The following is a 22,399-nucleotide window of genomic DNA, read 5'->3' on the forward strand; positions in this document are numbered from 1 at the left end:
GCCTGTGCGTTTGCAGATCTGAGTGGCCACATGAACACAGCTGTACATGTGCACCTCCAAGGGAACACATTCCTGCACATGCATTTACATTTAGGCCCATGGCAGGCAAACACGAAGTCAACCAGGATCCCAGGGTACTTTCACAAGGAGGGCCAAATTTTCCAGGGTTCGGACCCTCAGTGATTTAAAACACAGCTTCCCCATATTGCCTCCATTACTACTGCACTTAGCTCCCAATGACCTGAACAAGTTATAGGAAACCATGATATGCACAATACTAATGGTGACCGACATTCATTTAGTACCCACTATGTAAGGTGCTTTTAGCTTAAGGCCTCCAGCTGGGTGCCTTATACATGGTATTGTCTTTGCTCGATATGACTGCCACACATAATTGACATCAAAGAAGCTTCCAGAGTTGATGGCTTCTCTAGAGTCAGATTCTAAGAGTATGGCCCCCTCCCTATAAGACTAGGGACAAGCAGAGGCTTGAGCCCAGTTCTGGGCTGACTGCACAGCCTCTACCTTCCCTCTAAAAGATAGGTAACCTAAAAAGGATGGTTTCTAGAACTTCTCTCTTTCTCCAGGTATTTGGCTTTAATTCCCAGAGACACCCCCCCCCCCCCCCCCATTCCTTGCCTCTTCTGGCTGGGATAGTTGCCTCATCTTGAATGCTACTGTTTCATCTCTGCTCTGGGTTCACAGGAAAACGCCCAAGAGTGTGGTGGCACCGCGGACACCTCAGCCTCACTCCCCATGCTCCTGCTGCCTCTGTGTGCCTGGGTGCTACCACTCCAGCTGCTGCAGTGACACCAACCCAATCTGACCTGTTTTGACAAAATGATTCTTCCAGAAACATTCTAAGGAGTCAGCACCTGGCATGGGATCCACCTCACTACACCTGGGCCAGGTCACTGTTCATCTCAGTCTTGGGCTAATGGACACTGCCTCCTGAGATTGCTGGATGGAACCAGAAACTACTTCTCCAAGATCTTCCAGGGTGCCTAGTACCATCCACCCCGAGTCTCAGTGGGCATCCTCCCATCCTGCCTACTACCTCTGCTTCAGGAGTCCAACACAAGCTCAACTTAGACCAAGACAAAAGAATTTTTTTTTAGTTTTTAAGGGTTTTATTTATTCATGAAAGACAGAGAGGCGAGAGACATGCAGAGACACAGGCAGAGGGAGAAGCAGGTCCCATGCAGAGAGCCTGATGTGGGACCCGATCCCGATCCTGGGTCTCCAGGATCAGGCCCTGGGCTGAAGGCGGTGGTAAGCCGCTGAGCCACCGGGGCTGCCCCAAGACAAAAGCATTTAATTCCATCTATTCTCTGCAAGTCCAGACCCAGCCAAGGGTCAGGTGTTTCTAATGAAACTGGTTGGTCTTCAATAGAATCCGAGAACTTAAAGGTACTAAGAGGGGCAGGATAAGGCCAACCACAAAAATGAGATGAAGAACACACCCCCACCTGACACAGAGCTTTCTCAAAATGAGTGCATGGTGGAGGGTAGTCAGTTTCCTAGCTGCTGCTCAAACAAGTTCTGTGTGTTTGAGACAGACGGACAGAAGGCAGGGAAGTAAAGAGAAATGGGAAAACCCCAAAACAGGAACAGGTATTAAATCCTTTTAGATTACTGTGGCGTGGCACGTCTGCAAACTATTGCTTTTAAAAATTTCCAAAACTCTCTTTACAAAATGCTAATGTATAGAAGCTTTTGCATTTAAGAAAAAGCCAATGGGGTAAAATATACAGCTGCTGCACTAGACGGTGGCGTAAGAATGGGGGAGTTGGAGGAATAGTGGTAGCCAAGCAGAGAGGCCCAGGAAGACCAGCCTTTCACAATGGTGTGGTAAGGGGTCTCCCCGGGAGGTCCAGAGCCCATGGTGCTCTTTTTCTAGCCACTAATCTACAAAAGAGACCACCTGACTCTGTGCCTGAGGCTGGCTTTTCGGGGAACATGCCAACATACACAGCAAAGTGCACCAGAAGGGGAGCTCTCCCCAGGTGCACCCCTCCCCCCAAGGTCTCAAGGCTCTGGGGCTTTCTCCTCCCTCCCTACCTGAGAGAGAGCAGCCTCCACTATGAGAGCAATTAAAGGCAGAACCATGTAGAAATTCTGAGGTGGCCTCAGAGCTTTAAATTTAACCAACCTCCAATGAAGAGGTCCTAGCCAAGCCCCAAGGTAAGCATGGACAGTGTGCAGGGCCTCGGGTGACCCTTCTTCCCAGCTCTCCACAACTCAAAGTACCAGTTCCCGCCAGCAAATGACCCCAATTCCCTGTAGAGTGGGCCAATTCTGAACAATGAATTCATTGCAGTATTTGTAAAATGCCCTATATTATTGATCATATGACTTTACTTTCAACATTTAGTCTCAAAACAAGCATGTGAGATAGGCATTAACAGCCCCATTTATAGGGCAGCCTGGGTGGCTCAGTGGTTTAGCACTGCCTTCAGCCCAGGGCATGATCCTGGGGCCCCGGGATAGAGTCCGTCGGGCTCCCTACATGGAGCCTGCTTCTCCCTCTGCCTGTGTCTCTGCCTCTCTCCTTGTCTCTCATGAATAAATAATAAAATCTTAAAAAAAAAATATCCGGTCTCCAACAGCATCTGACCTCTACTGCCAGCTCCCAGACACAGCCTGCTAGTGTTCCTCTCTAGGACAGCAATCCTGTCTTTTGAAAGGTCTGTCTTCCTTGCCCACCCAGGGAGAGCATTTTCAGACAAATTCATCAACTACCTTGACCACGTAATCTAAAAACCAGGATTAGGAAGTGCTGGGGCAGCTCCCAGCCTTGTTTTGCTTCATCATCCCCATGCCTCTAAATGGCCAGGAGGAGACTGTCAAATTGGGAAATCACTTTTAGAACCAATGGAGGAAATGAACTTACTAACCTTGCTCTTCACCTGGGAAGATGGAATATTGTTGTCCGCTTCGGAGGTCCAAACTAGTCTTCCTTTCTTCTTTTAACCACTACAGGACAGCAGGTGGCAGCCTAGCTCAAGCTAAAGCGCCATCACCAATTTCAGATGAACAAAGTTAAAACCAAAGGCATACATGACAAGATTCTGTAGGCAGAATCTTAAATCTCTTTTCTTAAAAATGCTGCATATCTTTGGATGACCAACAACTCAAAGCAGCTGTCAGATCCTCCTTCCTCAGTACCAGGGACAAATTATCTACTAGATCCATCTAATAACTGCGTATACTTTAATGGGAGTGCTTTCAGGTAAAGCAGTTCCCCACTTCATAATGCTAAGTGAAAGTCTGATTCAGGGGGGCAAGAGAATGGACACATCTTAAAGTAAGAAAAGTAAATATGGGAGGGGGGAGGGTCACAGCAGGGAGGAATTCGAGCAAGAGTTTGGCAGCCAATCACTATGGAAATTTTGAGAAATGTTGATCTCAGGGAAAGATGCAAAGAATATAAGCCCACTTTCTTTTATTTTTTAAAGATTTTATTTATTCATGAGAGACACACAAAAAGAGGCAGAGACATAGGCAGGCTCCCTGCGGGGAACCCAATATGGGACTTGATCCTGAGACCCCAGGATCACGACCTGACCTGGGCCAAAGGCTCAACCATTGAGTCACCCACGTGTCCCATATAAGCCCATTTTAAAAGGTGAGAAAAGGAGAAAAATTGGTGAGAAAAGCGAGAGTAGGGAAATAAACGACCTCTTGCCTAGTCTCTGGCATATGGCAGAACCTGACCCTGACCCTACTTCTTGTTTTAAGTCCGCATAGCCAAGGCAGCAATGAGATGTGCTATCATGAGAGGCTTTCACATTTGTGCAGCTAGGTTCCCTGCTTCCTTAGTTTCCCTGATCCCTGCTCCAAGCCATCTCAAGTATAAGTTATGAAGTCAGATTGACATCTTTGTTTTTTACCAAGTCACATCACTGAAGGCATAAAAACCTTGTACGTAAGGACACAAGGAGTGGTGGCCAATAGTCGATGACTAATGAGGGAAGGAAAACACCAAACACACTGTAACTGGAGCAAAATATTCTCTAGAGACAAAGATATTTCTAGGATAATTGTAAACAATACTGCCCAAGGGCTTCTTCAGGAAACCCAGAGCACTAGCATTCTATGAAGTCAAGGTTCAAACTTGTCCTTCATTTCCTTTACAATACCCATGGACACCATGTGAGAAAAGGAAGGCATACAGTTTTTAAGGGGAAAACAAAAATTGGAAAAAAAATCAAATGGCTCTTTGTAAAGGCCTCAAAGGAGCAGAATGCGATCCAAGGTTCTATACCCAGATAATATATGGGGAAACCCTAAAGTTGTATCTACAATTAAAAATGACAATTCGGGAAGCCTGGGTGATGCAGTTGGTTAAGCATCCAACTCTTGGGTTTTAGCTCAGGTTGTGATCTGAGTCATGAGGTTGAGCCCTGCCTCCTGCTCCATGCTTAGCGGGAGACTGCTTGAGATTCTCACTCTCCCTCTCCTGCTCGTGCTCTTTCTAAAATAAATTAATCTTTAAAAAAAATAAGAAATGAGAATTCAAATACTGGAAATTCCCCTGCAAAAACAATTTACCTAAGGCAAAGGGGTTGGGATTCCTTAAATTACACAAAGGGTTAACAAACCCCAAACCTTTAAATCAACACACATTAGATTATTTATTCCAAACTCTCTTCTTTGTAAAGATTGCTGGCACAAAAGTCACACTTGGTTTTTCCAAGCTTCAGTCTCCTCATTTAGGAAATGAGTAATGCTGATCAGTTAACAGGGAGGTGGTTACAAGTATCTGAGACACCTTCACATAAAGTGTCCATTATGTTAGGTATTATACTTATAAACTTTAATCATAAATTAAGAACTGCCCCTTGGAGTCAGCTCTCCTCTCCATTCTAAACCTGGTTCCAGCTGTAATGAAAGCTTAAGAGAGGTTGAGGGGCTCCTGGGTGGTTTCAGTGGTTAAGCATCTGCCTTTGGCTCAGGTCATGATCCCAGGGTGCTGGGACTGAGCCCACATGGGGCTCCTTGCTCAGGGGTAGCTGCTTCTTCCTCTACACTCCCCCTGCTTATGCTCTCTCTGAAATAAATACATAAATAAAATCTTTTTTAAAAAAGAGAGAAAAGTTTGGGAAATGTGAGTTAGGCATAAATCCTTTGATTTGTGCATTTAGAATGGGGGGAGGAGTCTGAAAATTTCTTAAGCTTCAGTGTTTAAGCTGAGGCAATAAAAAAGCACACGACATAAGTTCATATTCCATTTGGTTCTTTTTATTAGAAGTTGAGAATACAGCGAGTAAGGGAAATCCCATGGTGAATTGAACCATCACACAAGAGGCCTTTCTGGAACCCCAACCTTCTATGATCCCCAAAAATGTGCTTTGTGGCTTCAGCATTTTATAAAGGGACAGGGGGGAAATACTGAAAAAGGCCACTATTTAATGGTGAAAGAACGAAGCTGTAGAGGTCCTAACCAGCCCAGGGCCAACAAAGAAAATTAAAAATCTGCACAGAGCAAGCCAGCCTCTGATGCTGAGAGTAAGGCATTCAGGCGCCAACCTGGTGAGAGTTCTCAGCGAGCACTGTGAAGACCAAGTGCACAGTGAGGCTGTTGGTAGTGAGTTGCACATAGACACACACATATAAATGGGCGCGCGCACACACACACCCACCCACACACACACACACACACACACGCACACGCACACACACCCTAAAGAGGGAGATTTTTACTGGACTACATATCATTGATGTTAATTTCATTTTTCCTAACAGTTTGTGCTATGTTGAACCAGATTCAGCTCCTCCTTTGGGGTGTGGGGTGACTGGGCCCAGAAACTACTACTTCTGTTGGTGTTGTTACAGGGCTGCATCTTATACCCTGTATCCCAAAATGCATGACCGAAGAGTAAGTCTGGCTTCTGATATGTGCTGTTGCTTCCATGAGACTGTCTTTCCTTCCAGATGGCCACTGACCAAAGAGAGTAATACTGTTCTTTATTCTGTCAGGCACTCCATCAGTTCACAAAAGTCTTTTGCTGGGTCCCCTAGCCTCCAGGCAGTGACTTTATCCAGAACCAAAAAACTCTTTAAGTTCTTCCCAAGTTCTACAATGGATTCTTTCTCCCAGCAAAAGCTGGGAGATTGGAAGGGAAGAGAAAGGAAATTAATGACCAAGAAAACACTACTGGACAGGAGACCCTATCCATACACCAAACACCTATTTGAGGATGCCAGCCCCCAGGCACAGGGCTTCAGTGTTTAGCTCTAAAACCCACAATCCCCAGATGTAACTCAATCACCTGAAGTCTTGGATGACAGCAAGTAACCTTAGACTCAAGTGCTATTTTGGTGGTTTGCCTATGAGCCAAGATTAGAATTCTATGGTACCTCTGGGGTATGAGTAACCTTTTTCCTACTTTCAGCAGCTCTTTAAAGATATAGCTTAAGGACTGTATGAGGCTCCCTGAAAGATCCAACTTTCTTTTAAAACTTCCCACCATGCTATCCTCAAAAACTGGGGTTCAGGGAATACTGATAACTCCATGGTGGGACTAGACCTTGCTTTACAAGAGTTCTACTGGCTTTTTTGTTTAAAGACAGCCGATATGTGTGTCACAACTAGGCTTACTAAGACAGTAGTGTCAGAGGTGCAATTCACCTTTCCTGATCCAAAGGAAGCATCCTTCCAACCTATGTAAATGAGCTCAGGAGGCACCTGGACAAGGGGAATCTCTTTTGTGGCTGGCTCCATGCCAGGAACTATGATGTCAGGTCCATTTGTATTCCCAGGAGGAGAAAGGGTAGTTAGGGCAGTGACTGTAACAGAAGGAAATTTTGGGGACGTTCCAGAGCTCCACAGCAAAGATCTGGAAAACTGTCACATTTCTGCAGATAAAAGTCACCACAAAACTGAATAGGAAGCCAGTAAGTAATTAGATCAGCCTCTATGCTAACATTTCCAGAGCTCCTCCCACTGTCTCCATTACCCCTTTGCTGGCATAATTAACTTTCCCAAGTAAATGGCTCTACTCTTTAGAAGGAGTCACTCTCAGCACAGAAAACCAGTCTCTCAAATGATACCTTAACTAGAGCCTTTATCTAACACATCCTGTCAGCCATTCACATGCTGCTTCCACTGAGAAACACATACAGCTTCCCTCTACCTCGGGATTCCCAAAGGCTCTCAAACATGAGAATGGTCAAGCAATCAATGGGCCGGGGCTGTACTTTCTGCCCCGCAGGGTCCAAGGTATGCCAGCCTTTAGAAGGCACCTTGGTGCACCAAGGCATTATACATTCTGGGGCCATCACCTGATCTTCCTACAGTCACTTTGTGCAAAATTGAAACAGTGTGTGGTACTTGCATGTTTCATTCTATACAAAAATTCCCCTCCCTCCCCTACCCCTATGTTTTAAACATTTATATAAATTCTTATTTAAACAGCAAGTTAGAAATCTTATTTACATTAATTTCTTTGTTCTTTCAAAAGAGCATCTAAAATCACATTCCCACCCTTTAATAGGATATAAATGTTCACCTAAATTGGTTTGTATTACTGATTAAGGAGAGAGAAAGGGAGAAGAACAAACCACCAGCTAAACTGTGTTTCCAATCTTCTACAAAATAATGTGACACGGATCAGAAGCCAGTTTGCCCAGGTCGTGCAAAACCCTCAATCAGGAAATCCCAATTACAAGTCAGGGTTTGGGTCATTTCTCCTTGTCTCCAAACTGACGCACTTCATCCTTTGAGGTATGGTTTATTTTTGTTTTTCTCTTCTCAGGCGTGTACCAGGTGGAGCCCCGGGGGCATCACAAAGCCCATGAGGCTGTCAAAGTTTCGGGGCTCTTCTGGCACTGGCCTCAATGGCCGGAAAGGGAGGCCTGCAGATGCTACAGGCTCTGTTCAGGGTCCCTGGCTCACGGAAGGTGTCAGAGTGTGTCCTCTTCGCTGCAGCCTCCACCAATCATGAAACGGAACTCCTGGAGGTTCGAGACGCCGTGGAAGTGAACGAACGCGCCCGCCACCACAAAGATGTGAAATAGCTGATGAGAGTGAAACTAGAGGCAAGGGGGAGGGGGGAGAAATCCATTCATTATTAAAGTCTGCTAAAGAGTCTTCACGCCATTTGTGCTGAGCAAGGCAGGGAATTTAGGTGACAAGAGCTCAAATTCAAGGTGTCCACAGATCTTGGAATATCCACTGGGCATATCACATTCTGAAGGCCAGCTGTCCCCAAGAAAGTCAAGGTGCTGCCGCTAAATTCTAACCATGAAGACGTATACACATAACACAGGAGTATCTGGTGAACTCAGGGGCAAATGGCATAAACACACTCTTGCCAACAGACTACAAAGGCCCAAGGATCCCTCTGTGCCTACCTGTGGGCTAGTCAGACGGGGAGGTTTTCCTCTCTGCTGAAGGAGGTTTTTATCATGGCCTAAGTAAAACACAAAGCTATGGCCAATTTAAATGTGCTCTCTCTCTCAGAAAAACTAAAGGGGGGATCCCTGGGTGGCACAGCGGTTTGGCGCCTGCCTTTGGCCGAGGGCGTGATCCTGGAGACCCGGGATCGAATCCCACGTCGGGCTCCTGGTGCATGGAGCCTGCTTCTCCCTCTGCCTGTGTCTCTGTCCCTCTCTCTCTCTCTCTCTCTGTGTGTGTGTGTGTGTGTGACTATCATAAAAAAAAAGAAAGAAAGAAAGAAAAAGAAAAAGAAAAAAAAGAAAAAAGAAGAAGAAATGTAAAAAAAAAAAAAGAAAAGAAAAGAAAAATTAAGGGATTTCCAGGATTAGGTAGATGATTAAAACATATGTCTCCTTAGCTCTAAGACTCCGAAATTACACAAATGACATCCTATATCAAAAGGCCAGCAAAGCTAGCCCTTTTCCTCCCTTCTCAAATCAGAAGCTTGTCTATAAGCACATGGTATTTTTTTCTGATTCAATCTGTTGAATGCTAGTTCATTTCTTAAAAGGGGTTTATTGATTGCTCAGTGAACCAAACATACTTCAAAAATTCTACTATTCTCTTATTGTCATCTCAAAATGAAAAAATACAGCTGCAAAACAGTGTTCATCAAGTAAAAAATATTGATTTTAGAGGTGCAACAAGAAGGAGCCACATCTCAGGAAATGCTTCCCTGGAAATCAAAGGGGATTCATTCTCCCAAAAAAGTAGGGGGAGAAATATTTCCACAATCAATGTCAATATGATGATGAGACAATCTCCAAAAGACAAATTAACTAATTTGAACCTGAACAGATTGCCTAAATTAGCATTATCTTCATTTTATGGAGGGCTAAATTGAACTTCAAAGACTAGGTGATCAGTTTAGTCTACAATGATCAACAACAGGTAGAGGAACAGAATTCATAATCAAACAACTCCGCAATTCTGTACCTACTGAAAATCTTTCAGGACATCATCAATTACAAAATATCCCACCTATTGGTCCCTTACATTTCTTTTCTCCTTCTCTTTCGCTCTCTCTTAACCACAATCTAGTTAGCTCTCCCTCCTCTTGCAACCAACACATGTATACACACTCAATCTCTCATTACAAATCATTGGATTTTAGTATCAAAAAGGACTTTGGTAAACAATCTAGTCCATCACCCTCATTTTCTAAATGAGGAAACTAAAACAAACTAAATGCCTTGCCAGTTCAATGTAGTATAAACGAGCATAGACTCTGATATTAGACTAGCCTGATTCAAATTCCACTCCTACCAGTTATAATTTGTTCTAATGTTGGACAAGTTACTAATCCCCCTAAGCTTCATTTCCTAATCCTTAAAATGAAGACATTAATATTTGTCGTATCACAGGACCAACGTATTAAATGAGGTAATCTGTGTAAAGTGCTCATACAGTACCATACCAGCCACCAAGTCAGTGCTCAGTAAATGTTAATCATCACTGTACTTATCGTCCTGAGAAACATAACTTAATGAAGGAGAGTTACAACTAAAATACAGGTCTCTCAATTTTTAGTCTAAACCTTTTTCCATTATTTTACTTCCCGGTCTGCCAATACACACTAACAGATATATACGTGTACATACTAACAGATATATACGTGTGCATACTAACTGCCCCCGGTCCTACTTACCCAGATATCACATTTGCCAGGAAAGAAGCGCTCAGGGATGCGGGCAGCATAGAGGGCGGCGCCTGTGATGTAGAGGCTGGCCATTAGCATGAGCCAGCCGATCTGCCCTATGGTGGCTGCCTTCAGGAACCCCTCCGCGATGACATAGTGCAAGGTAGGAATGATTCCACTCAGACCAAGGCCCAAAAATACTCCTACAATCACAAGGATAAAATAAAGTAAAAATGCACAAGACAAATGAGGAAGAAGTCAATATTACAGCACAGTACTAGTGATTCTATAAGCTGAGTATTTCAAGTATGATGCTTGTTTGAAAGGGAAAGGAAGGTTCTTCAAACTCTGAGGATACTGCCACCCCAGATAGCACAGATATGTTCTAAATGATAGATCGATTTACAAATCCAAGGAGCCTCCCGCTGAGAGAAGCTTAACAAGTCAGCAGTCCTCAAAGGGTTTAGATATGTGTTGCTAAGTGTTTGAGGAATACACAGCTCTAGGAGTTTAGACTTTCCTAAATGCTTCCTCCTTATAGACACATATTGCAATACAAAGCAATTTCACACATTTTATCTCTCCTTTAAAGGAACAGACATTCCTGGGGTTGGAGTGGCATGGACTGGTGGGGGTGGCAATGGAGGGGGCGTGCGGTTATGAATGCTCCCAGGCCCAAAAGTACCAATCCGGTACAGAAATCTATCAGAATCATTCCACCACAGCCCCACTGCCTTCAAAACTATCTACAGAAGTGTTTTTCAAACTTCTGGATATGACCTAGGTTATAAGATCAACTATGTGAATTTAGATTAGCATTTTTTTTTTTTTAGTGAACTACAATAAAATAAAAAAAAAATCACTGTTGCAAATGGAGTGTTAAGTTTTTAGAAGTTGAATAATATGACTGTGAATTTATGAGTATATACACAAATCTGTGTCAATCAAACCACCACAGGAACACCTCATATGCTACAGCCAGTTAACTGCTCCTACATTCTGACATAGGGAGTTAAAAATGACACTTAACTCTCAAAATACAAGACAAGGAGCCTGTTACTTGCTTTGGACATGACCTAATAAGGTGTTGGTATGCAACAATACATATACATGCACATACAAATAAATAATGGGCATCTGTAAGAGAAGAGGAAAATGGCAATGCCCCTCTCATAAAAGAAGGGAATCAAACAGGACTAAATAAAAACCTTTTCCTACCTCTATTCCTCACTAAAGAAAAATCCTCATGATCCTGTTTCACTTGCTATTTTCCTCCACATGCTAAACAAAGGCTCTAGTGGTCTTGTCTACCATTCTAGAAGTCAAAAGCTCAGGAACTTGGTTCTTCTGATGTGTATCACAGTAGAACATTCAGCTGTACTCTTATCTCCTGGGCTGAAGCAGGCTTAGCACCACAGTTAAGTAGTACTGGAAGCCAACCCTGACCACTGCTTCTCTACTTATATAATCACTTAAAAACCTAAGTGGGTAGACTATTGCAGTCATTAACAAGAAGTTAAATTCTTACTTCTAACGTTCTAGGTAGCTGCAGATGAACCATGGCTTGGATTTTAATATGAGATTTTCTTTTAAAAAAGGTCAAAAGGAAAAATACTCCTTTTACTAATACTTGTTCATTCTCAATAGGCACCAAGTTTGATACTGAGGACAGAACACTGAAAGACATGGCCCTGGCTATAAGGATTCCTCGGTCCACTGAAAGAAACAAAAACATATCTCTGTGAACTCCCCACTCCTAGAGGAAGGTTCAACTTGAGGCTTTTGGCTTTCCATATGATCTCCAGAGAAACAGGCATGATCCTAAATATAAAAAGCCTCCTTATCCCTACATTAGAAGAGATATACGGTGCTCACTTTAATAGAATACAATTGTGAAGTCTTATTTACCTAAGCAGTACACATTTTCAAATAAAAATACAAAACAAAGAATGACAACAACAAAAGAATCAATCACTAAAAAGTACACTCCAAGCTGAGAAAGAGTAATCCTTTTTTTTTTTTTTTTTACAAAGGTTACAGAACCACTGCCTTATGGGCATAAACTCTAGTGAATTACATTGGCCAATAAAGCTCACCATGCCCCTCAACTCTAAGCACTTTAAGACAACTAATGAACACTACTACATTAAAGCCCCTGAAGAACAGGAACTATGACTTATTTATCTTTGCATCACAAGTACATAGCACAGGACTTGGCATGTAGACCTTTAATAAGTGACTGGTAAATAAATGGAATGTCCAATGTAAAACCTTCATATCTCTTACCTGCTCTTACTCCTCGATACTGAGGGGTAGCAAACATGTCCCACTGAGAAACTATAATGGCTGCAATGCCCAGCACACAGATGACAATTAAGTAGATGAAGCAAGGTTGTGGATTACAGTAGAAAGAATAATAAAGCCATGGAACAAAACTTCCCATTATCAGAAGAGCAATACCAGAGTAATCCAATCTAAAATAAGAAAAGAAAAATTCATGTGATGTTAAAAAGTATGGCCCACTACAGGTTCCAATTGATCCCCTATGACATGAGCTAGCACTAACAGACAAGAGGCAAACAGGGATGCCTGCTTTAATTTAAAAAATGTTTTTAAGTTCCCATCAGATAGTATCAGGAATTCTGACAACTGTGCTGGATGTTTTTCCCCAACTCTAATATTTGATTACAATGTAGACTTTCTGATACTTACTTAGAGAAGAGCCGGGAGACCCCTTCTGAGTGGCAGTAGACTGTGTGGAAGAGCCATGAAAAAGAAAGGCAGAGAATGGCCCCCAAGAAGAATAATCCAAAGACCACCTTCTCCTGCAGAGGGGCCACAAAGGAGATGTTTGGGCGAAACATATAAAAGATCCCCAGGCACAGGAAGAATACACAACCTATGAAAGGAGGACAGGGAGAGAAAAAATGATCCTTGTCAACAACAGTGTTGTGTGTTGATGACATCCTCAGTCCTTCACAATCATGAATGATACCTGAATCAAAAACTCCATGAGAAAGATTTTCCAAATAACAAAGCTTATCCAAAATTTTGGTCCACTTCAAACACTGCTGGTACCATATACTCCTGGGCTTCATAAACTGAGTGTACAGAAAATAATAATTTATTTATCTAAGAACATAATCCAAAAACCAGACAATGCTGCTAAATTAGTCTACTTCTACCTCTAGATCTAGTATAAAATTTCATTTAGAAAGTTTTTGGCATATATGTTGGAGCCCAGTTTTCACAGATCCATTTTGTGTTTGCTTTTGCAATGAATTCTAATACCTCCAAACTCTGTCAAGAAATACACCTTTCCTCTACCAACAGCTGTCAGGGAACATTATGCTTCTCTGGTCCTCACCAGTTGGTCCAATAGATTCAAGAGTTAAGGACAATAAAATGCCTGCTCATGCTATTTCATGACCAGTTTTTAAACTGCCTTTCTTCACAGTAAGATACACGTTCTTACTGCTGAGGGAAAGGGTCACTTAACACAAGGACAGAAATTAAGAAGTTAAACATGTGGTAAGTGACTGTTCTATTTAATAAAACTTTTACCTTTGAGTTAGACACTAGCAATGAACTGGATTTGACACTCGATTCTGCTCTCACTATACTAGCAGGTAGAAATTTGGGGACATAACAGAAATCAAATGTGTGATATGAAATGTAAGTCAAATGGGGTAAGCCACAAAAAATTTTTCACAAGGCTGTGCGACCATCTCTATTATTTAATTTCAGAATATCTTCATCACACCAAAAAGAAGCCCATACCTATTACGTTCATCTCCCACTCCCTACTACTTCCCAGCCCTAGACAACCAATAATCTACTTTCTGTCTCTATGGATCTTCACATTCTGGGCATTTCATGTATATGGATTATACAGTATGTGGCCTTTTGTGTCTGGCATGTTTCAAGGCTCACCCACACTGTAGCACATATTAGTACTTCATCTCTTTTTTATAATATTTCATTTGCAGGGATATACAACATTTTATTCACCCATTCACCAGCTAAAAGATGTTTCAGTTGTTTCTACTTTTTAACTATCATAGATAATGTTGCAGAAAACATTTATATAAAAAAAAAAGAAAAGAAAACATTTATATACATGTTTTTGTATGAACATGTTTTCAATTCTCTTGAGTACATAATTAAGGAGCAGAACTACTGATAACTCTGTTTAACTTTTTGAGGAACTGTCAAACTACTTTCCATAAAGGCTGTATGTACCATTTTCATTCCTAATAGAAAAGTATCAAAGTTGTAATTTTTCTGTATCCTTGCCAAAACTTGTTACTTTCCATTTTCTTGATTATAGCCATTCTAGTGTGTGAAGTGGTATCTCATTACAATTTTCAAAGTATTTGGTTTGCATTTTCCAAAATGACTAATGATGTTGAGCATCCCACTTTTTGTTCTTTTTTTTTTTTTTTTTTTTTTTAATTGAAATAGAGTTGACACTTGAGCATCTTTTCATGTGTATACTGGCCATTTGTAGATCTTTGGAGAAATGTCTAGTTGTATGCTTTACCCATTTTTTAAACTGGGTTGTCCTTTTATTGTTTAGTTGTAGAAGTTATTTACTAGATCCTCATCAGATATATGATTTGCAAGCATTTTCTCCCATTCTGTGGGTTACCTTTCCACTTTCTTGATAATGTCCTTTGACAAATAAAATTTTTAATTTCGAGAAAGTCCAAAATATTTTTTCTTTGGTTGTTTGTACTAAATTTAGGTGTTAATTGTAAGAAATTGTCACCTAATCCAAGGTCACAAAGATTTACATCTATGTTTGCACCTAGTGGTTTTATAGTTTTAGTCCTTATGTTTAAGTCTTTGATCCATTTTGAGTTAATTGTATAATGGAATGAGGCAAGGTCCAACTTGACCCTTTTACATGTAATTACTCAGTTTCCCCAATACTGTTTGCTGAAATGACTATTCTTCCCCCACTGTAATCTTTAATATGCAATTATGATGGAAAAAAATATTAGATTACATTCTACTTCAAGCAAAACTGAAATTTAATTGTGAATATTCCAAGTGATGATTTTGAAAAATCAGCTTATTTGTATTAAATAAAGCATCCTCCTCACAGTGTTCATTAAAACATTATACCACATTTTGTATAGCACCTTTCCCTTGGCCTGGTTCAAAGACACTATCTGAAAATCTAGGAGAGAAAATTATGACTTAGCTATAATAAAGTCAGAATGCAAACTAGAATAACCACAGAATAAACCAGTAAGAAACTGCATCATTAGAAATTCAGAAAACAAAATGGCCGATCCCAAATACATTTTTTGTTTTATCCTTTTCCTCAAATACATAGAAAAAAAATTAAAGTGAATCACTAATGCATTACACCACTGATATTACATACCTAAAAGATGTGTCCAGATGTTGCCTGTCTCTGTATGTATTCTGAAAATGCTCTTAAAACAGGCCCGGAAAGAAGGCATTGGGGGCCGATGTCCATGTAAAAGGAAATCATTATCCTTGAGCCAGTCTGGTAGTACATCATGAGGGATTACTCGCCATCGACCTTCCCATACCTGGAAGAAGAGTATCAAAAAATCTTTGTGGTTTTGTCAATGTGGCAACACTGGCTGCCCTAAAAGCATAGTTTCAAGACTCATTTCAGTCTGGCTAAAGGTAGGGTCCACCTGTACAAACTCCCCTTCCTTTATCACCCACAACAGACTTTACTCTGAAATGTCCCTGTGAGATTAAATATGACTGTTTTTATACTTAATATTTCTGATGGTGGAAAAAGAACTACAGTTGACCCTTGAATGCTTGAACTATGTGTGTTGACTTATATGCAGATTTTTTACAGTATCATCCTATAAATTAATTTTCTCTTCCTTATGATGTTACTTTTTTTCCTCTAGCTTATTTTAAATGTAAATATAGTTTATAATACATATAACGTACAAAATATGTGTTGAATTTTTATGCTAACAGTAAGGCTCCCAGATGATAGGTTAGTAGTTAAGTTTTGGAGGAGTCAAAAGTTATACATGGATTTTCAACTGCAAAGTAGTCAGTACCTTTAACCACTGCGTCATTCAGGGCCAACCTGTACATAGAAATCACTTTTGTGCTTTCTGCTAAATTCTCTCCCTCTCCCTTCTTTTCCCACCACAACAAACATGCTGAAGTAAGAAAAAAAAAAAAAAAAAAAACGTACACAGGAGTCACAATCTTGGATCTCTACCATTAACCAGTTGAAGGGACTTTCATCAGAAAATCACCAAGTCTGTTTCCTCATTTATAAAATGAGGGTAATGGTACTTTGATTACTTCATAAGAATCAAATGAAATGACCCAGAGTACTTCATAAATGAATTAGCGAGCCCCAGCATCCACCCCACAGATGGTAGGTAACCCTGACCCTCTCCAAAGGCTATTATCTATCTAAGAGTTAGTGACTAATCCACCCTTTTCATTCTGGAGAGATGGCAAAGAGACTCAATGTTAAGGGCCTTCAAAAGTCCCATCCCCACCACCCCACCCCCTTCTCCTTTTTCTTCATTGTCCCTCCCTCACAGACCCTAACAGAAAAGGGATCAGGAATTTGGTACCCGTCCTTAAAAACCTGTCAACCTGTGCACTCTGCTTCTTTTAATGTATTTCATCCCAGAGAGCTCAGATCACAAGGATCACTTAATTCTAATCTAACTTGTTTCTACTAATCAGAAAGGTATAAGGAAAAAAGCCAGGTACATGATCTACCTATAGGCTTCAGGTTCAGACAATGACCCCACTCCTACTCCCTAGGTTCTTGTAACAAACAACATGGGCAGGCAACACAAACTCAGCTCTCTTTCTACTATGCAAAGTGACTGCCAGCTACTGAGCCCATTCTTTTTGCTTCATGTCTTCCTGTTCTCTGCTCTCCTTAATCCTTCTTATTGAAATAGACTTGTAAAAGAACTGATCCTCTGTGTAACTCCAAAGGAAACGAGAACTAACAATTTAAGAGCAGAAGTGGCCCTCTTAACACTACTAAAACTCTCTCTCTAGCCTCCCCACTTCTTTTCTCACCTTCTAAACTCAAAACCTGAGGCCTATAGTTACTAGTGATAATCTGGCCATTCCATGCTTGTGTGTAACATACAATAAAATACAATAGTGCCAACAAAAGACTAATCTAAATTTTTAATGTCTACTGGTAATAGTATTACCACTTGTTGGTCTTTTTTTTTTTTTTTTTTAAGATTTATTTATTCATGAGAGAGAGAGAGAGAGAGAGGCAGAGACACAGGCAGAGGGAGAAGCAGGCTCTTTGCAGGAGCCTGATACGGGCCTCAATCCCAGATCACGACCTGAGCCGAAGGCAGCCGCCCAACCACTAAGCCACCCAGGCATCCCTAGGATTACCACTTGGAAAAGTAATTGAGATCTACCAAAGGACTTTCTGGAAAGAATGATAATACTCCAAGATACTGAATTTCTTTTATCTAATCTGAACTTGGAAAAAAAAAAATGCGATTGTTAACATTAACTTTACAAGATGCTATTCTGTTTTACTTTGGGAGAACTGTATTTTTAAGAGAGAGAAGAAAAGAGAAATTAATCCCTTCATCCTCAAGGCAGTTCACAATATGCAAATAGCTCTGCTGTGACCATATGAAAAGTGTTACCCCACACAGCCAAGATGCTCCCTTTTAGCAGTCAGAAAAAATATGTTGAGTTTTTTACTAGTTATATTTGCATATAACGTCAGTGATTTTTCTCCATTTTTTAAAAGATTTTATTTACTTATTCATGAGAGACACAGAGAGAAGCAGAGACACAGACAAAGAGAGAAGCAGACTCCATGCAGGGAGCCCAATGTGGGCCTCATCCCAGGACTCGAGCGTCATGCCCTGAGCCAAAGGCAGATGCTTAACTGCTTAACTGCTGAGCCACCCAGGCATCTCTCTCCATTGTTTCTCAACAACCAATCTAGTGGTTTAAACTGAGCCAAGGAGCTATTCTTCCATTATTATACTGAAGTTGGTGTCATATTCAACAGACACTGCACCCTCAATTCTCAACTTGGAGTCGATCCAAATGCCAACCAAAGCAGGCATCCTCTTTAACCCCCCCCAGGGAAAAAAGAACAGGATCACAGCTTGGCCAAATACATATTTCTTTATAAGCTTGACAAAGGCACTGCATAAACATCTGAGCAATGGTCCACTGGATTTATATTAGACCATTAATACACAAACATTTCTTTTTAATTGAAGGCTGAGGGAAAAAAGCATGATGGAACTTGGATACTCTATAAAGACTAAATGATTTTATTTCCCCTATTCCTGTAAGAAAAGCTTTTCCAAAAGGGAGTGTATACCACCAACACCACAGGACACTTCATTTAAAATTGTTTACTTGCTTCCTATCCAAGAAAAAAAAATTTGTGTCACTAGACCCAGTTAATTATCAAGTATACTCAATTGCATGACCGCAGTAGGCGGAGCAAACCTGGAGAATGCCATGTCACAGGAAGCCTCTCCAGTCCACTCTCACAGACAAACTGCTAAAGAATAATAAGGGAATGGTAGTAAATTTTGTGTTCCATTCACTTTTTTTTTTCCACAGTAAATCACAGTTCGGAGCTAACAAATGCCCTGTTTATTCTCCCATTAGCTGTTACACTGGATTTTTTTTTTAAAGATTATTTATTCATTCATTCATTCATTCATTCATTCATTCATTCATTTATGAGAGACACAGAAGGAGAGAGGCAGAGCCACAGGCAGCCCTCTGCAGGCTCCATGCAGGGAGCCCAACGTGGGACTCGATCCCAGGTCTCCAGGATCACGCCCTAGACTGAAGGCAGCAGCGCTAAACCGCTGAGCCATCAGGGCTGCCCTGGAAATTTTATTTACTTTATTCTTTACTCTCAGTTCAGAAAATGAGAATAAAAGGGCAGTCAAGTTAGCTACAGTTCCCCACTGATCTGTAAATACTAAAAATCCCTAATGGCCCAGACACTAAATATTCAACTTTGAGAGATTTAACACAAAACTTGCTTTATGAAAAACAAAATATCTCCTTTACAAAATCCCTGTGTGTTAATTCTCCTAAGACAGCAATCACTAAAAGAATCTATGATTCTGCTTTGCATTTTCTTCACTAATTTTCAAACACTGATTAAAATTTCCTGTGCTCTGAGTAGATCCATAAATGTGTATACCCCTCCCCCAGCGCTCTCCATGCATCCCCTTTATCTTAGAAGGAATGTCTATAATCAGATTATAATGTTTTCTCATCCTCAGGTCCAAAGTACAGTATTCTAGAGTCAACTGGCCCCAATTATTTCTACCACCACTGTGAATGTAGGAAAACCTAATTTAGTTTTCAGGATCTAAGACCACATGCAAAAAAAGTCTTGGTTCTATGAAACCTATATAAAAAAAAGCTAAGAGTCATAAAAATTTCTTTCTAAATATTTAATCAAGAATTCTCCAGAAATGTTTAACAAATGAATTTATTTATACATACTAACATAAACAGATTGACTTATGACTTTGGATCAGTCCCACCAGGTCCCCATCGGTCAGGTTATCAAGTAGCTTTAAACTTACCAGAGCCCCTGACTCTTTTCTCTAAGAAAGCAACCTCCAATTCCAGTTGCCATCTTAGAAGGGGAAAAAATGCCCACAATAGATCCCTAAAGAAACCGATAATGCATTATAAGATAGAGACAAAACATGCCAGCTGAACTAGAAATACTAAATCTGCATGAAAACTGGGAAATATCTATCTAAAGATTATATTGATTACTTACAGAATCCTTAGAAAGATTAGCACGTTGGCCATCACAGTTACGTAGAAGAGATTCAAGGGACTTGGAAATGGCATTTTACTATCTCTAGGCATCAACCACGCCCAACTTTGATCCTGTCTTATCTGAATTATCAATAAGACTTCTACTATGTTAACTTACATCAGGAAACACTTGTTTCCCAGATGGATATTTGAGTTTTATCACAACTTTATCATGTGTACTATAGGGAAACAAATGTGTTTTGTCTTAAACAGGACTAAAGTTATAAGACTGTTTCTGTCCCCATTTTGCCACAGATTATCTCCAAAGTAAACCAACAGCTAAGGTACTGCAACTCTCCTTAAAGATTCCTGTTTGGGAAGGGGTAAACATATAGCATAGAAATGATAACAAACTGTCATCTTACCTTACAAACAAATTCTTCCATTCTTTCCATAGCATGATGGGCTTGTAAAAGAGGGGACATACCCATAAACCCCTCATCTTCCTGAGAAGCTTCATCATTGCACTCATGTTCCTCAGAGATCTGTAAGGCAATCACAGAAAGTCAGAAACAGAGACCAGGAGCCAAATGAAACTATCAACACACTAACCTTGAAAAATTATAATGAAATAATTCCCTCTTAAAGTCAAAGCAAGGCCTCAAACAAGTAATGTCAGTTTATTATAGAATCATGAGTATTAAAAATGAACATCTGTTATTCTTCTCTGACAGACAGATGAAATACAAGAGCATTCCCATGGCCGTTTCAGTAGCAAATTCCTGGAGTAGCGTGAATGGTTTTTTTGTTTTAATAATTATATTCACAGATATATATGTATATATAATATATGTATATATATTCTCTCTCTCTCTCTCTCTCTCTCGAAATTGCTGAGGGGGAAAACTCCAAGAACCCCACTTGGTACATATAAAATCAATAATTGTAAATACAATGGGGGAGGGGAGGGGAGGAAAGAAATTTACTCAATTCTTAAGATATGCCAAGCATAAAAGAAAGGCCTTTGTATAGGCCATCTAAATTAATCCTGACAGTCTATTATTATTAGGTAAGTATTCTTATCACCATTTAACAAAGAACATTAGGCAAAGAGGTTAAAATAAGTTGCCCAAGGTTAAGACTAGTCAAGGAAAAAAGTAAAAACTCCCACACCCACTGTCTTTCCACATTCCTGACTAAAAGAAGAAGAAATAATCTGGTTAGACCTTAAGGGATAAATCAATAAAATTAAGATTTCTGTTTCCAGATGAAGCTTCATACTAGTTTAGATATAATGATACTGAGAAGGGCAATGGACCAGAAGTTAGGAGACCGTAAGTAGTTAAGTGTGGTTTTGCCACTAATATAGATGGAACCATATATAGATTTCTCGATCTGAACCTCAACTTTCTCATTTCTATCTAAAATAAGGAGTTTAAAACTAAATAATCGGGATCCCTGGGTGGCGCACCGGTTTGGCACCTGCCTTTGGCCCAGGGCGCGATCCTGGAGACCCGGGATCGAATCCCACGTCGGGCTCCCGGTGCATGGAGCCTGCTTCTCCCTCTGCCTGTGTCTCTGCCTCTCTCTCTCTGTGTGTGACTATCATAAATAAATAAAACTAAATAATCTCTACAGTCTTCCCTATTCTCTAAAATTCTGAGATTCTGCAACTTATTGAAAAATGATAGCACAACTCAGTGAAAAACGACAGCACTAATTGGAATTCTGTATCAAAGAGTCAGCTAGATAAACAGGACAAGTTAACATGACTGAATGAAGAAATGAATAACTTTCTATCTCCAGTCAGAAAATTGTTAAGGATGAATGTGTAGGCACAATAAGTAATCTACCACAATACTTGAATTTGAACATGTTTAAAAAGAAATCCTAAGATTTCATTTTCCTACTCTTCACTGTTCAAGATAACTAGGGGCTTAATATTAAGCAGCAGGTGAGACATGTTGCCTACCCAATCTCAATTGTTACAAAGTTATGTTCTCCAAGAAATCTATCTTGATTCTGCTTCTCTACTATTCTTACTTATAAAACATCCTCCATTCATTACTTCCCTAAAACTTACCTGTCTGTCCTTCAGTGCCCAGTTTTTCTCAACCTTTCTTTCATGACTGCCACCCTCCCCTCTCCCACCAAGCATTTTTAGATTGCTTCTTCCATCCTCAGGGAATTTTATTAACACAATATACTATATATCTGTGTACATACTAGGCCCTTTGGAGGGCTACAAACTGTGGAGGCCGAGAAAAATTAAGGCCATCCCACCTAAAGTTTAGCATTAGCACAAGTACAGCCATCTTAGGCCCCTGTGAATAAGAGCTGAACTTATGGGAAAAACTGCAGAATGTCCTCAATGTCCTTGGCAGGTAATCCCAGATCAGAAAGACAACAGAGCTCAGAATTGCCCTTGGCAGAGAATCCCATATCAGAAAGACAACAGAGCCCACGCCCATGGTAGAAAATCCCCTAGACCAGCCTATAAAAAACCCAGCTGTAACCCACTTCAGGGTCCAAGTCCAAGT

The 22,399-nt window shown here is 40.6% G+C and overlaps 2 protein-coding genes across 9 annotated transcripts in view; one reads left to right on the forward strand and one right to left on the reverse strand.

Annotated features, from left to right (window-relative positions):
- The window catches only part of CACNA2D4 (calcium voltage-gated channel auxiliary subunit alpha2delta 4), a 119,892-nt gene extending 115,531 nt beyond the window's left edge, over positions 1 to 4,361 (forward strand). Inside the window, exon 38 of the mRNA XM_038577892.1 lies at positions 706 to 4,361. Coding sequence (XP_038433820.1) covers positions 706 to 810 — 105 coding nt within the window. The 3' untranslated portion in view covers positions 811 to 4,361. The remainder of the gene's footprint in view (positions 1 to 705) is intronic.
- Positions 4,362 to 5,222: 861 nt separating this feature from the next.
- Positions 5,223 to 22,399, reverse strand: part of ADIPOR2 (adiponectin receptor 2) — a 145,669-nt gene continuing 128,492 nt past the window's right edge. For 7 of the 8 annotated variants that reach the window (XM_038576322.1, XM_038576325.1, XM_038576323.1 and 4 more), the window contains 6 exons: positions 20,285 to 20,404; positions 15,478 to 15,649; positions 12,795 to 12,981; positions 12,369 to 12,556; positions 10,092 to 10,285; positions 7,721 to 8,037 (listed from right to left, as the gene is read on the reverse strand). In XM_038576322.1, coding sequence (XP_038432250.1) covers positions 7,909 to 8,037; positions 10,092 to 10,285; positions 12,369 to 12,556; positions 12,795 to 12,981; positions 15,478 to 15,649; positions 20,285 to 20,404 — 990 coding nt within the window. In that variant the 3' untranslated portion in view covers positions 7,721 to 7,908. Of the gene's footprint in view, positions 8,038 to 10,091; positions 10,286 to 12,368; positions 12,557 to 12,794; positions 12,982 to 15,477; positions 15,650 to 20,284; positions 20,405 to 22,399 lie in introns of all 8 variants that reach the window. The other variant, XM_038576327.1, reaches the window with a different exon arrangement.

This window comes from Canis lupus, chromosome 27 (assembly GCF_011100685.1).
Source record: "Canis lupus familiaris isolate Mischka breed German Shepherd chromosome 27, alternate assembly UU_Cfam_GSD_1.0, whole genome shotgun sequence".
Taxonomy (NCBI): domain Eukaryota; kingdom Metazoa; phylum Chordata; class Mammalia; order Carnivora; family Canidae; genus Canis; species Canis lupus.